At 48.4% G+C, this 14506-nt stretch overlaps 1 protein-coding gene across 8 annotated transcripts in view; it reads right to left on the reverse strand.

The window, feature by feature from the left end:
* The window catches only part of GSE1 (Gse1 coiled-coil protein), a 389184-nt gene that overhangs the window by 50170 nt on the left and 324508 nt on the right, over positions 1-14506 (reverse strand). For 4 of the 8 annotated variants that reach the window (XM_035120003.3, XM_035120005.3, XM_035120006.3 and 1 more), the window contains one exon: positions 5603-5821. The exons of 2 other annotated variants lie outside the window; for them this stretch is intronic. In XM_035120003.3, the coding sequence (XP_034975894.2) occupies positions 5603-5821 (219 nt within the window). Of the gene's footprint in view, positions 1-5602; positions 5822-10330; positions 10445-14506 lie in introns of those variants that run through there. 2 more of the 8 variants (XM_088671953.1, XM_088671954.1) reach the window with 2 other exon arrangements.

Genomic DNA, 14506 nt, shown 5'->3' on the forward strand with positions numbered 1-14506 from the left:
GCGTCACTGCAGCTTACCTGGAGAAAGGGCCATGTGAACACACTCAGGGAAAACCCAGACTGGCTCAACCTGTGCATCCATACAGCACTGACCTCACCACTGCTGTGCTCTGCCCTCCCATGCCACACACAGGCCAACAACGCCGCCACCACCACTAGAAAGCCTGCACACTCCCTTGTTTTACACTTCACGTCTGCCCATTCTCCCTAAACGCTTCCCAATATAATCTCCTATTAAGCATCTCCAAGCCGATTCATCTCCAGGAGCCAGACAGGCGGAGAACTCTGAAGACAGCAAAGGGATTTTTTTTTCATTTTTCTTTTTGTTAAACAATCAAGTTATGCAGCAGCTAAAATCTAAATCAACGGAGAGGAAAAACTCTGCACCGCTTTTCATTATCAACCATATTTTGCTGGGGCAGATATTTGTATATAGCTTGCAAAGGAGAACCAAAAAAGAAAAGAAAAAAAGATTGCATTTGCAAAGAGGAACTAGAGCTGGAGAGGAGATCCGAGCATCAGGAAATCAATGTCAAAAATCCACTAAAGTCTCTTTTGAGGGGCTAAGCAGCAAAGCAGCAGGAGGGAAGAATGAAGGGGGGCAGGCGGGAAACACTACATGGTAGAGAAAATGGGAGAAAGGAGGGAGGGAAGAGATGGCAGGAAGGGTGAGGCATCTTCTAATCTATAGCAGTTCACAAATTGATTTCCCCTTTGGGTGGAGGGGGAAAGAGAGGGAAGCTGTTCCCATTATCCAGATTGGAGACTTCAGTGATTAACGCTCTATGCAGAAAGGACTAGCAATTTCAACCACAATAATGCATTCTCTACCTCTGTTTAAAACCTACCTTGCCTCTTTGCTCAAAGCATTGTGCTGCCTGATTAGAATGGCCTGTTTCGCCCTCTCTTAGCTCAAAACTCCCTTCACTGTTCCTCCCCTCTGCAAGAGGCATCACTTCCTCTTATCTAGTGCTCAGAACCAGGAGCCCTGAAGCACATGGAGCCTCAATGAAAGAGTGCCTCAAAGCATGTGCAGAGTACATTTCCTTCACCTTTGAGTAAACCATCCTCAGCACATATATAGATGGGGAGAGGAGGAAGGATGTGAAATCCAGTCTGCAGCCTCCTAGCAAATATTGTGACCCAGGCCACATTCACACAGTTCATTTAAAGCACTATTGATTCCACTTTAAACAGTCAAGGCTCCCCCCCCCCCAAAAAAATCCTGAGAGCTGTAGTTTGTTAAGGATGCTGAGGGTTGTTAGGAGACCCCTGTCCCCCCCTGCATTTCCTCTGAAAGGAATTGGAATCTCCTAAAAACTCCCAGCACCCTTAACAAACTACAGCTCCCTTGATGTTTTGAAGAAAAGGTGTGAATGTGGCTCTGGAATGTGAGGAATTAACTACTGCTTGTTTGGAGGTGTTTGGGCTCTTCTTCCCCCACTCCAAGGTAGCAGCCACCTCTCTGGGATGACAGTCAGCAGCCTCCAAAGGATGCACGCAGTTCCTGGAAGCTTCCAGGTTGTTCTCTGAACTGCGAACACAGCTATTCGCCCACCTTGGGACTACAAATGTGCTCACCTGCATGAAAAGCACCAAGCAGTGCTGTGTAGCCAGCCTTAATTGACTCACTCTCCTCTGCTCCAATTTAGATAATTGCTGTGTACAATGAAACCTCTGTTTAAAGGAAGCACTTTCTGAAAGGAACAGACACAGCGGAATAACAAAGCAGCTACTGCGACCTGCTCTGGTGCCAAAACAGTCTCCAAAACCCTCAGTGGAAAGCGGCTGGCTCATGGTTGACCTACAGCAGGGTCAGGGAGGGATCTGCTTCTCCAGGTGGCTCCAGCAACCAAACCCATAATGTCAAAGGAGAATGGAAGGCTTGCGCGTGCAGCTGCTGGCATCACAGCAGTGATCCACGCTTCCTGCAGAGGCCACTAAGAATCACTCTCTTATTCCTTCCCTCCTGGGAGCTGCCACCACCTGTCCAGCTACTGGAGATTTAAACAGTGGTGGCTGGTGCCCATTGAGACTAGCAGGCGGAAGGCAGGAAGGCCAACAGGCAGAGCCAGCTAAACCCTGCAACCTGACTGAGTTCTACAAAGGGCAATGATGAGACTAAGGAGGAGGAGGAAGCTGCCAGGCAGTGCCAATCCCAAGGCAGGTTGGAGGTAGGACAGCAGGAAAGTAGAACACTGGCTGAGGGCAGACTGTGGTTAGAGAGGCAGTGCCCTGTTTGTACTTATGGATCTGTCTCCACTGTGGGCCTGATCCCAGGATTTTGGGACCAACCACTGAGTCTTCTAACTGGAAAGGAGCTGTGGGAGAACAAGGCCCTTGTGGGAACTCTCTCGTTCTCTTAGGCAACCCCATGGGTCACATGTGATCTTCCTGGGGCCCCTTGTAACTTTCAGGAAAGGCAAGAGGGCAATCAGTCATATGTACACCCAAAGAGAACCAGGCACAGAAGTACTCCTGATCAATTAACATTGGCAGCACAACAAGGCAGTGTAAGGTTGAGGGTTGGGTCCTTGTTCTCTGCCTTTATTCACACTGATCTATAAACTGTTTTTTAAACTCTGTGAGCACAACAGCGCTCCGTAATATGTATCTGAAGGTTGCATTCCCTTAAAGCCAGGTTGGGGTTCAAACTTTCAGAAAGGAACACATAACAGTAAAGCACCTTTTGTAAAGCATGCAAAAATTCCCAGATTCAGTATCTGACGGTTATATCCAGCTAAAGTCTACTCAGAGGAGACTTGTGGAAATTAAAGAAGCTAAGTTAGACATGTCCATTAATTCTGATGGGTCTACTCTGAGTAGAAAGAGCAGTGGATAAAACTCTTTCAGTTAAAAGGTCAAAGTGATGAGAAAGGTCCCCCCACCTGGGACCTTAGAGAGTTGTTGTTGCTACTCAGAGGAAGCCAGTCTTCGCTAACTACTGCCATAATAACACAAGAGCCCTGCTGGATCAGGTCACTGGCCCATATAGCACAGCATCCTGTGCTCACAGTGGCCACCCAGATGCCTCAGTGGGAAGCCTGGAAGTGGGATCTGAGAATTGCATCACTCTCTCCACCTGTGGTTTTCAGCAACTGGTATTCAAAGCACTACAGAGGACAACCACTGCGGTTAGGAGTTTTGGACTACAACTCCCAGCCACATGGCTTTTTGGTGGGGAAGTGAAGACCTTTGCTATTGGGACTCACAGATTCAAGGCAGGCAATCATTGAAATGAAAAGGAAATAAAGCCCAGGGCTTGATATGCTGCACTGTTCCCTGCCTGTGCTAGTAAAAAGCCTTCTCTTCCCCCCTGCCACTGCCTTGCTCCAACCAGGCCTCCCTCTGCTGCTTCACTAATTCCTACCTCCACCTCCTCCTGCTGGCTTCAAGGCGCCTGCCTTCAGCCGGGCTCCCGCTAAATAGCCCATTAAAGAGAAAAATATTCAGATGTGCATTTCACCATACTGGCACCCAGCAGCCGCTGACTTTGTTATTTAGCGGGGGAGCTTTGGATGGTGAAAGAACACATTTAGGAGCCTTAGGAAAAATAAAATTTCAATGAAGCATGGCAGCGGCGATGAGGCCTATTTGCGGGGGAAAGGACGGACTCTTTCCTGTGCTTGCTCTCGCTCCAGACTTTCTCTCGGGGTACAGCAAATGATATGGCATTTGGATTACTCCGTCTGAATTGAATTTTTAAACTGCCCCCTCGAGATACAATGCTGAGGAAAGACATTAGCCCGTCAAGCGGCAGGGGGAAAGTGAACAAAATCCGACGGCTAAAAATAAAATGAGAGCTTTAGCGGGAAGAGGAAGGCGGGGTGTCAGAGGCTGGCTGCGGACAGAAGCGGGCTGGCCGCATGAGCGACTGGGCCATTACCCAGGAGGCTCCGGCACTTGAAAAATGCCAAGCCCACATGGCTCCCACTTTCTGCTCCATGAAAACAGTCACACTTCAGGCAATTCTTAGCCCTGAACTGGGAATTCAGGCCCCTGAACCTTTACTTTCTTCCAGAAGTACAGTAGATGCTGAAGGTTCTATGGGCAGTACAAACAGTTCAGCTGCTCCCCGCTCCGTCTCCAGGCAAAGATGATGCTAGGTTTGCAACAGGAAATTCCCCTCCATTTCCCCCAGTGGGAGACCATGGAAATAGGCAAGCCAGGGGGGAAAACCATAGCACCTGGTCTAACAAAGGTCTTGACCAGGCACCCCCAAACTGCAGCTCTCCAGATGTTTTGGCCTACAACTCCCATGAACCCTTGAGTGTGATGAGATCAAAGACCAACAGATTACATGACAATATGGAAGGGGAGACTACTTTTGTGGGCCATCTGCTACAAGGGTTGATGATCTGGAAAAACACACCACTGTGTAAAATGAGGGGTGATCAGATGAGAGACCTTGATAAGAAAGGTGTCAAACCTTCTGCAGCTGACAAAGTGGAGTCACAGAACTTGCTGGGTGGCCCAGTCTCTCTCTCTATTTTCATCCTTCAAACCTATCCAATAAGACTGAATTCATTATCCCTTGCTGCCCCTCAACTCTCTCCATCTATGCCTAGTTCTCCATGACTCACCTGCCTACCTGTGATGTCTTTCGCTACCTTTGCCATCACCTGCTCTTAGTCCCTCTAAGTAGGTTGCTTCTGTGCTCAAGACATCATCCAACACTCTTAGCACTGCATAAATGCCAACCCAGCTGTAGTTTACAGAAAGCACTTGAGTTTTAGTGGAAGATGACAAGATAAAGTTTGCTAAAGTGCTTGGAGTTTCTAAAATATGATTTTGGGGTGGGGATATCTTACAAAAAAAGACCCATTAGCTCTTAGTTTGGCAAAAACCACCCTGAAAAGCTATTAGATTGCTATCTAGGCAAACAAGACACCTGATGTGCATGTGTGAATGAGAGCAAGAGTAATGAGTAATGTTGGGAGCCAAAAGGGCTTTTCCACAGGAGCTCAGTAATACCTGTGAACACTCTGACCAGTTGGATGAATAAACCACAGGCAGCTTTGACAGAAAAAAATGGCCCTGTCTGATAGAATGGCAGATATACATACAAGGCAGCTTAAAGACTAACGTTCTATATGCACTCCTCTCCCCATGAATGCAGATGTCCATTTCCCCAATACAGTACATGCATACACTGCATTTTTTCTGGAGTGAAGCCTCTGGATGTTCCCACTCTTCAAACATGATATACTTTTTAATTGCAGCCTTCAGGTTTGCTTTCTTACAGCTACATCAGTGAAATGGGTTTTAGTATCTTGAATGCACTGCATGCTTGACAATTTGTTTTTAAATCTGAGTGACACAAAACATTGCTTTTCTACTTTTCCAATTGTGAGAAGTAGGGACTGAGAAGTGCAATAAAGGGAAGGGAAAGAGCCGAGCAGGGGGAAACAGGTGCACAAAAGGGGAGACATTGGAGTAGGCTGGGCCACATCCTTCAAGGAGCTGAGTCATGGAACTCGAGGTGTGGGTGGTGTCTGGGATCCCTCCCCTGTCTCTGCAAAAAGTGTCCTTCCTCTGTGCCCCCGTGCTGGCTCCCCTCTACTTCATGCAGGTCAAAGGGCCACCCCCGCCCTCGCTCTTACCTCTGGGTTCCTCGGCCTGTTTGGCAAGCTTGCGTAGGGCGGCGGCAAAGCTGGAAGAGGGTGCGGACTGGACTGACAAAGTGCTGTTGGCTGCCGGGCTGCCACTGGGCACAAGGGAGGCATTGAGAGGAGATGGGGTCAGGGGGCTGACGGTGGCGGTGGTCCGGGTCGCTGTTGAAAGCATTCCTAGAGAAGGTGACTTTGGCTCATGGCTCATGCCTGAAACAATGAAAAGAAGAATTGATGTCACTGGGAGAGAAGGAGTCAAGTCACATCATCCCAGAGAGAGTCAAACCTGGCATTGGAATATAACACACAGGGATAAATGGCTGGGACAGGACCAGACAATGGTGATGGACTGGAGTACAGAGGAGAGGTGGCAATTATGGCTACCCCAGAGCACTCTGCATCTACCTACTGGGGGAGTCTCCAAAGGCTTTACATGGGCAAAGTTTTGCATTTGCGGAAGACAGAAGGTACCATAGGTGGACAGAGAATTGAGGGTGTGGTGGAGCTGGACAGGAAATCCAAGGGTTATCTGTGCTGCTGTGTTTATACCCACACAACATCTACGGTAACCTATTGTTTCCTACCCTGTCCAGGAGAAAATGTGCTAAATTTTTGCAGTGGTATAGCAGTGGTGGAAGGCTGCTCAAATAAACTATTAAATTAGCACATCTCTGTCTTTGCTTTATTGGAAGAAAGGGAAAGCTGGGAGATGACTGGAGCAGCACACCCTAAACCAAAGCTTTCCAAACTTTTCATGTTTGTCACACACTCTTTAGACCTGCATCATTTTGCGACACACTAATTCAATTTCACTAGCAAACCAGAGATTAAATTAACCCCTTTCCAGGCCCGGGAGGAGCATGGGAAGCGTTTGTGCGACACACCCTACACACAGCAGCCGACACACTAATGTGTTGCGACACACAGTTTGGAAAGCTCTACCCTAAACCTTTGTTCTGGGACTCAAATCAAAAGACACTCACTCGCCCGTTCATTTGCAGGGCCAATTACAGGACAAATCATCACCCTAACTCATGCTAGATCTGCTTCATACCTGCAGGCTAGCACACCACCATGTACCCAAAAATGCAGTATAAGCAAAGAGATCACCAGGGGAGGGGGGGGGAGATATTCCCCTCTGGGACAAGGTGGAGCACAGCACCGGGGCAATGAGAAACAACTCCACCCCAGCAGAAATTGTTGCAGCTGTTCTGCTCAACAAAGCACCTGCCCTTTGCCAGTCATAGGAATTCATTCTCTCTCTCTCTCTCTCTCTCTCTCTCTCTCTCTCTCTCTCTCTCTCTCTCTCTCTCTCTCTCACACACACACACACACACACACACACACACACGCCTCATCATAACAGATCCACTGGTGTAGATCTGTGATAGGAAGCCTTCAGGCTTGTTTGTAGGATCTACTTTCTTTTCTTGATCTCTTGAGATACATCAAGTAGAGCCTGGTACAAAAAGACTTGCCATTCAAATTCAAGAATTCTGAGCCCAGGAATTTGTGCTGGAGTACTGGAACAGAACTGAACTCACAGTTCTTCCGCATACACACACACTCCACTCCTGGCCTTTTCTCCATTTCAGCAGTATAATTTAGGGCAGTGATGATGGGAGTAATTTTGCTGCTGCTATCGTTTACCAACTGGTAAGTCAGAAATTCTTGCCAATCTACTGCACATTGTTCAGAGATTTATACCAAAAGATCCTAATCTATCTCCTGTGCATTCCTGGTGTAGATTCAGTACAAGCTAGGAACTATGTGGTCATCCCTTCGGATCCAGTTTGTCTAGGCTGCCCCCTAGAGGCTGTAATCCCACTAGCCCCAGCCAGCACAGATGTGACTACAACTCCCATCAGCCCCAGTCAAGAACAGGTGTGCCAGCTGGTGCTGATGGGAGTTGCAGTCCAAACATTCTGGAGGGCCCCGGCTTGGCGAAGGAGGATATAGGCATATTCCAACTGAAAACACAGAGCGAAAATGTCAATCTCAGGTATGCACAAAAATACATGGGCTTGAGGGCAACACTGGTAGGCCAAGTGGAGCCCTCCTGCCCTCCACCCATGAGACTGTTGCCTCATGGGTGACTAGGGTTCTGCAGACTTTCTCAGTAGAGAGAAAGAATGTGCAGGCCAGGACTGAAGGGATAAGAAAGATCTCAGTGGCTACATCCCCTGAGAGAAAATGTCAAGAAGATGGAAGCTTGCAATATCTGCTTCTTTTGACAGCCACACTCTCTCCCTGGCTTGGGCACAAAGAGCTCTATCCCTCTACCCCACCCCAAACACGCACGCACACACACACACACACACACACACACACACACACCTTTCTTTCTCTCAGGCAGATTAGTATAAGAACCCAAGAAGAGAAAGGTTGAAGCTTAAAAAGAGCTGTTCACAGGATCTCAGCCGGAGGCAAGGCAGCCGCAAGTTGCCAGGAACAATCTGCCTGCGCACACACAAAAAGCCCTGAACCTTTTCAGAACGTCCCCCCCCCCCAAGAAATAGAAAAGGGGGAGGCGGGGGAGGGGGAGAGAACCCAGAAGAAATAAATCAAAGGCCGCCACTGCACAGGCATCTACAAGCATCCCCCGTCTCCTGCGAAAAAGAGCTTTGTTAAGGAAATCAAAGCACTGACACGGTCCGGGCCTGAGGGTAGCTCACTGTTTCCCCATCTGTTTACACAGAATGGAAGGAAAAGTTGGAGTGAAGAGAGGCTTGCTTGAGGGTGCATTTTCTACAGGGCATTAAGGGGTTCAGAGAGCATGCTGGGCAGCTCATGAAGCTTTGGTGTGAGACAGCATGCTGATGCCACCTAGCGTAGCCATGCTAAGGTAGAAGGGAAGGTGGCAACACGCCAAACCAGTAGGTGCCATATTGTGCGTATGTGTTCAAGGGATTGTACTGCCACGTGCTCTGAAACCATAATTTCCATGGTCTCTTGGGTGGACCAGTACACTTGCAGAGTCCAAGACACTCTGTTGGCACACCAGAGCCCTAAAAACAGCACTGGCTCTTGGGCCATTAGGCAAAATGAAGAGAAACTGCAAGTAAAAGAAATGACTCTATGTGCATCAATGCCCTGTGTATTCAAGTCTATGCACACATATCTGACACCTGGAGACCTGACCTGATCCCCTCATCTCCTCCCTAGACAAACCCTTTGACCAAAGGAATCTCAGAGGAGGGAGAGACACAAGAATTGACACTGCTGGTGAAGGGGATCTTGCTGGAACTGAAGGAAACTACTTCCGCAAAGAAAAGATACCGGTAGTAGTGGAGGCTGAAGTCAGGGCAGCTGCGATGCTCCCATGCACTTAAAATTGCAACACATGACTGCAAACATGAGTTCGTGCCACAGCATCTCAGCAGTCATTAAAATTATTCCTAGCCCTCATGAGCTGTAGTGAACAGGTTGGAAACACAGGCCCCGCTGGTGAAATCGCAGGAGTCAGGGAGTTGCCCCAGCTAATGAAAGGGCATGAAGGCTTAAACTTTCTTCCTATTTTTGGTATCTTTTGGAAATAGAAGGAAATTTTGCAATATCAGCTAACAGAGACACATTTGCACAATTTATGGTTATTTTTCTAAAGAATATGCAGGGGGGGGGGCACACACCGTCCTGGTTGGGCCTTTGATAGATCTCTGTTTTTAATACAGAACTGCCTTTGCATGGAAGCAGCTCCAACGTCCAATCAAATAGCAACTGCCTGCAGAAAGCAAGCTGCTGTCTCTGGGCGCAGCAGCTGGGCAGGGATAAGGCAGCCTCACATGATCTGCAGCACCCATGTCTGCCTGTGCCCAGTGCAGGTCCTCCCCTATCTATTGACTGCAGCCAAGTCTGCATTGATTCAGGAGGCTGACCCCCTTCCATGTCCTCTGCTCTGCCAAAGGCAGAGTGCAAATGGTAGATTATCGAGCGGACCCCTTTAGCCTATAAGGAGTCAGCAGGAATGAATGCTCAGCTGACGGGCTGCCTTAGAAGAAAGCCATGCTCTCCCCCAACCTCTCCAGTGCTGAATGTGGGCTGTGACACCTATGCCTCTTAGGGAATGGAAGAAGGAACAGAGAGAAAACCCTTCAGGCACTTGGAACTGTCTCAGGAAACACACACACAGACCTTGCTACTAATGCCCTGAAATACTACCCCATTGCTCCATCATTTCCACAGTTAAAAGGGGAGGAATCAGACCATGGGAAGCATTCTGAGAAAAGGCATAAAGAGGCCAGCCAGGGCCCTGAGCGCGGCAACAGGTATAGGTGGAGCAGGGGGTCGAACACGCCCCCCCCTGCTCAGTGCGTAGAGCAGGTCCCGTCCGCAAATCCCCCCCTCCCTGAAGAGGAGGGATCTTCTGCAATTGCCACTCAGCCAGAGTTGGTCCCTGTCATCTGTGAAGCTAGGTGGGTGAGGGGAGGGGGCACATGCACCTTGCAGGCTGTAGGAGTCCCTTAATTAGCACTTCTGTAATGAGTCTTCAAACCAGGTGATATCCCCATTCTCTGCAATCTTAAGTCAATTTTAAATGGGGTCAGGGGCAGTCACAACTATCCATGGAAAAATATACTGGCCTGGTCTGGCTTCCAACCCATATCCCAGCACAGTGCAGTTGGCTCCTCTCTCCTCCCAGCCCAAACCCCACCCAGGCAATCTCTCTAGATTTTAGGCTTTTCTCCCCTAAACCATCCCATTCCCTGACAAAGCCCATACCTACTGTATCCCCACATGCTGCTTCAGATCTGGGGCACCTAGAGGTGGGTGCTTGGGATCTCCTAGGCAGAGCGTCTCTTCCTAGACTCCCTTCTCTGGCACTATTCTACACGCAAAGCACTCCCCCCTCCTGCCCCACAAGCCTTATGATGCGCTTCACCATCCTGGCACCAGAATGTCAGAGCCGCAGCAGGCTCCCGCCTTTGAAAAACAGGCACTGCTGATGTCGGGTCACTTAAAATAGAATTTCAAATGAGCAACTTCATTAGCATGGCTAAAATTAGCATTGCTCTTCAGCTTGTGTTGCAGGGCGAGGGGTGGGAGGGTCCCCCTGGCACGGGACTGTGACGCAGGGGAGGCAAACAGAGGAGGAAGATGGAGAGGACACAGCAAAGGGACTCTCTTTCCCCTTGCATCTAAAATATCACATCCCAAAGCAAATGAAGCAAATCCTCAGGACTTTTTTCTCACTGTGGATCAGTGATACGGCCAACACACTGGGTCACCATGGGGTGGCCTTTCTTCCTTAATGTTCATATGGCAAAACAGCAACACAACTGCAAATGGTCTCTTCCCTAAAAGCGCTCATTTCCTGGAGTATTTCCGGGATGCAGAAATTTCCGGGATGCAGCATTGCCTTTAATCTATTCACAGGTCATCTGCATGCCCTTACTCTGCACTGTTTGCAGAATGGCAAAACCAAACCTGCTTGCCTTTAAAACAAAAAAACAACAACCAATGATTCCGTAATGAAATCCAGAGTAGGGAGATGGTGGAGATGGCCACAAAGGCTGCATTTATACCATACATTTATAACACCCTGATACCACTTTAAACAGTCATAGCAAATTTTGCAAAGAATTCTGGGAGCTGTAGGGTGTTGTTGCTGTTGAGTTGTTAGGAAGCCTCTATTCCTCTCACAGAGCTACAATTCTCAGAGTGGTTTAATAAGCAATCCTTTCCCACATGGAACTCTAGCTGGGCCTTGCTAGCTGGGCCCGATGGGACTTGTTGCCAAAGACATTTGGAGGTGAGGTCACTGGTTTGACAAAAGCTGCAAAATGACCAGTGGCTTCCGGTATCAATCTCCCCCACTTCAGCCACTTGGGGCTTTGTGTAACCTGCAATTGCCACCATAGCTGCCAAGTTTTCCCTTTTCTCACGAGGAAGCCTATTCAGCATAAGGGAAAATCCCTTTAAAAAGGGATAACTTGGCAGCTATGATTGCCACACAGCCACTGCATTGCCCGTTAGGCACGGAACTCAACATCTTGACAATCACACCCTTCATCTTGTCACTTTTAATCAAGCTCCTAGGCTTCAAGACTGGTTTCTAGGCCTCAAGACTTGAAGGTTTCCCAATATAACGCCTAGGAAAACCTTAGATGTCAGAGAAGATGTCTGAGCAGGATTTCCTCTGTTCAGTGTGTGTGTGGGGGGGGGGATTCAGAGTCCTGGACAGCCTCCCCCCTTTCCCTGCGATGAACAGGAGTGCACAGATTATGCAAAATAAGCAAATCTATGAAGAAATGCTTGACTTGGCCGTGTCAGCTTTCTGTGGCTCCCAGAATTTATTTTACAAGCTCCTGTAGGCTATACAGAAGCTGTGTCTTCCATGCTGCAGATGTTCTGCTGTCTACACCGCAGGGCTGTTCTTTACCTGCAGCCACATGGGCAGGGAGCTTTAGCAATGTAGTTTGTGCTGAGATGGCAAGTTCTGAAAGGAGTCATCAGATTCCACCCAAAGTGTGCCCACGTTAAAAGCAAACAAAACACCCCCACCCCCGGATGACCAGATCCTCTGGCCCAGAGGTGGTTTCATTTCAGGCAGGAGATGAGGGACACTGCAGTTGGTTGAAAGAAGAGCCAGAGTGGCAGAGAGGCCAGGCTCTGCAGACAGAGATGATGTATATATCTGGATGGAGATTGCTGAGAGGCAGCCACCTGACCAGGCCTGTCAGTGGGAAAGGAGGGGGCACGTCAGTGTCAATTAAACTTTGCTGCGACCACCTTCGCCCACCCTTTACCCACCCCACAACCCTGGGAGACACTGAACTTGATCTTCGCCTCTTCCATTCTGCCCTCATTATACAAGCATCTATTAAATCAGGCGCTCTCAGCCACTGACAGGGCTCTTGCCTACACGATCAGGCTCATGTAAATTAATTCCAGTAACAGCTGGGAATAAAAGCTGTGCATGCAGGTCAGTGATAGAAAGAGCTAGTGTGCACGCGGGCAGAGACTCTCTGACTTTGTTGCTAGACAAGGAAAGCAGGGGTGTGTGTCTGGGAACAGAATCGGTTCCTATACAACCCTTTGGAGATTGTTCTAGCTCCTCTTGTGTAAAACAACCACTGACTATTATCTTTGCAACCAGGCTTTAGCTGCAACCTTTTTTTTAAAAAAAAAATCTACTTAAAAAAGACACAAAAATACTAGAGTTAGTATATAAACATGTATGCATTTGAGCATGTACAGATTGCCCTTCACTCTCCTCTGAGTAACCACAATCAGCACCTTCCCCACCCCCTCTGCTTTTAAATACACTGCTGGGACTATAGAGAAGAGCATCCAGGGCAAAGGGCAAGACTTTCAAGCCTGCTTTGCAATCAGCCCTCTGCCCTCATCCAATCCTTTGCAGAGCAATCAGAGCACAGGTCAGGTCAACAGCAGTGTCTGAATTCAAACTTAAGACATCAAGCATTTTATCTAAACGGATAATTAAGAAGACTAAACTGCTTGTGAAAACTGTGCTGCCTGTTTTGCTATGTGTTGGGCAGTCAGGGAGAAACCTCATGCTCCTGGTTACAAGAATCCAGGGCCAGCCAGGATAAGATGCACTACTGTACTCTTCTAGATCAAAGTACGATGCCATTGTAGCAATCTCCCAAGCTGCTGCCCCCAGCAAACTGACCCCGGGATTTCATGCTTAGTGCAAATTTGCTATCAATCTTTAAAATGGAGACAAGACCTTGCAAACCATGCACCCTTCGGACAACTTTAAGGAGAACCAAGTGTATATATTTCGGAGCCCTTCTCTCTCCCCTGCTCCATCTCCCACTTTCCTAAAACCGATGGACAGCCAGTTCTCCTATTCAAAGAGACCGATCTGTTGAGTTACGTCTCCCTTAGCACACAACCACCATCCTAGGATAAATTGTTCTGATGGGAACGCAAGTATCTTCCGAAAGTGTATAAAAAGGAAGCTTCTTCTACTCCATTAAATATGGTATCTGTGTGTCTCCCAACCCCCCCTCCCATAAACGGCTCAAGAAGCATTACTTATCAGTGCTCTGCTGGCCTCCTGCGGATTCCGTAATTACCGCTGCCTTTCATCTCCAGCGCTTTGCAGACACCAGGCTCTGGGCCTGCTACTTTGGTGCTCTGTAATTACTAGTTAATAGCTCAGATGAATTTTCTGCAGGTCCCTGTTCAAGCGCCAAATCCAGTCCTCCTTTCCCCCTTGACAACCCCCTTTGGGATAATTATACCTTGGAAAGCAGAGCTCAGCAGGACCCCCCCAATTCAGCTGCAGGCCCGAATCCCCTAATCACCCCTTCTTGGTAATTTTTCATTACTGGAGAAAGAAATGTTTGTGAACAAATACAGGACGCCCCTGCACCATGGGCACCAGGGGTCTCTCCCTCTCTCGTCCCTGTGAAGACATGTCTCCAGTGTTCCCCAGGAACAAGCTTGCCCTCAGGGGGACTCAGAGCGTTTTCCGAATGCCCCAGACACACTTTTTGCATGCTCATATGTGCACAGAGATGCAGCAGCTCATGCAGAGAGCAGCTCATGAGGCTCAGCTGATGCCCATGGCCTGAGACACCTCATAATGCACTCATTCTCTCCACTGCTGTCAACATGTTCCCCAGCTTGGACGCAGAAATGGCATTCAGCCCAAGGAGGGCAACAGAAAGCAAAATGTGATGCAACCTCTTTTTGCAAAAGGTTGAATCATCAACTGGAGGACAAGTTGGAGGGAGAGAGCTTGAGAAGGGCAAGGGGAGCCTGCAGCACTTTTTTGGGGGGGGGAAGAGCCTTTACATGAACACCAAAACCTAAAACTGCTCAGAAATGTCTTATTTGCTCAGGGTTAAATAGCAGCTTCTACCTTGGGGACTGTAGTTTAATAGACAAATGGAGAATTCGCTGGTAGAAAAAAACTTCAACCCT

The sequence above is a fragment of the Zootoca vivipara genome, chromosome 6 (genome assembly GCF_965207765.1).
Source record: "Zootoca vivipara chromosome 6, rZooViv2.hap1.1, whole genome shotgun sequence".
NCBI lineage: Eukaryota > Metazoa > Chordata > Lepidosauria > Squamata > Lacertidae > Zootoca > Zootoca vivipara.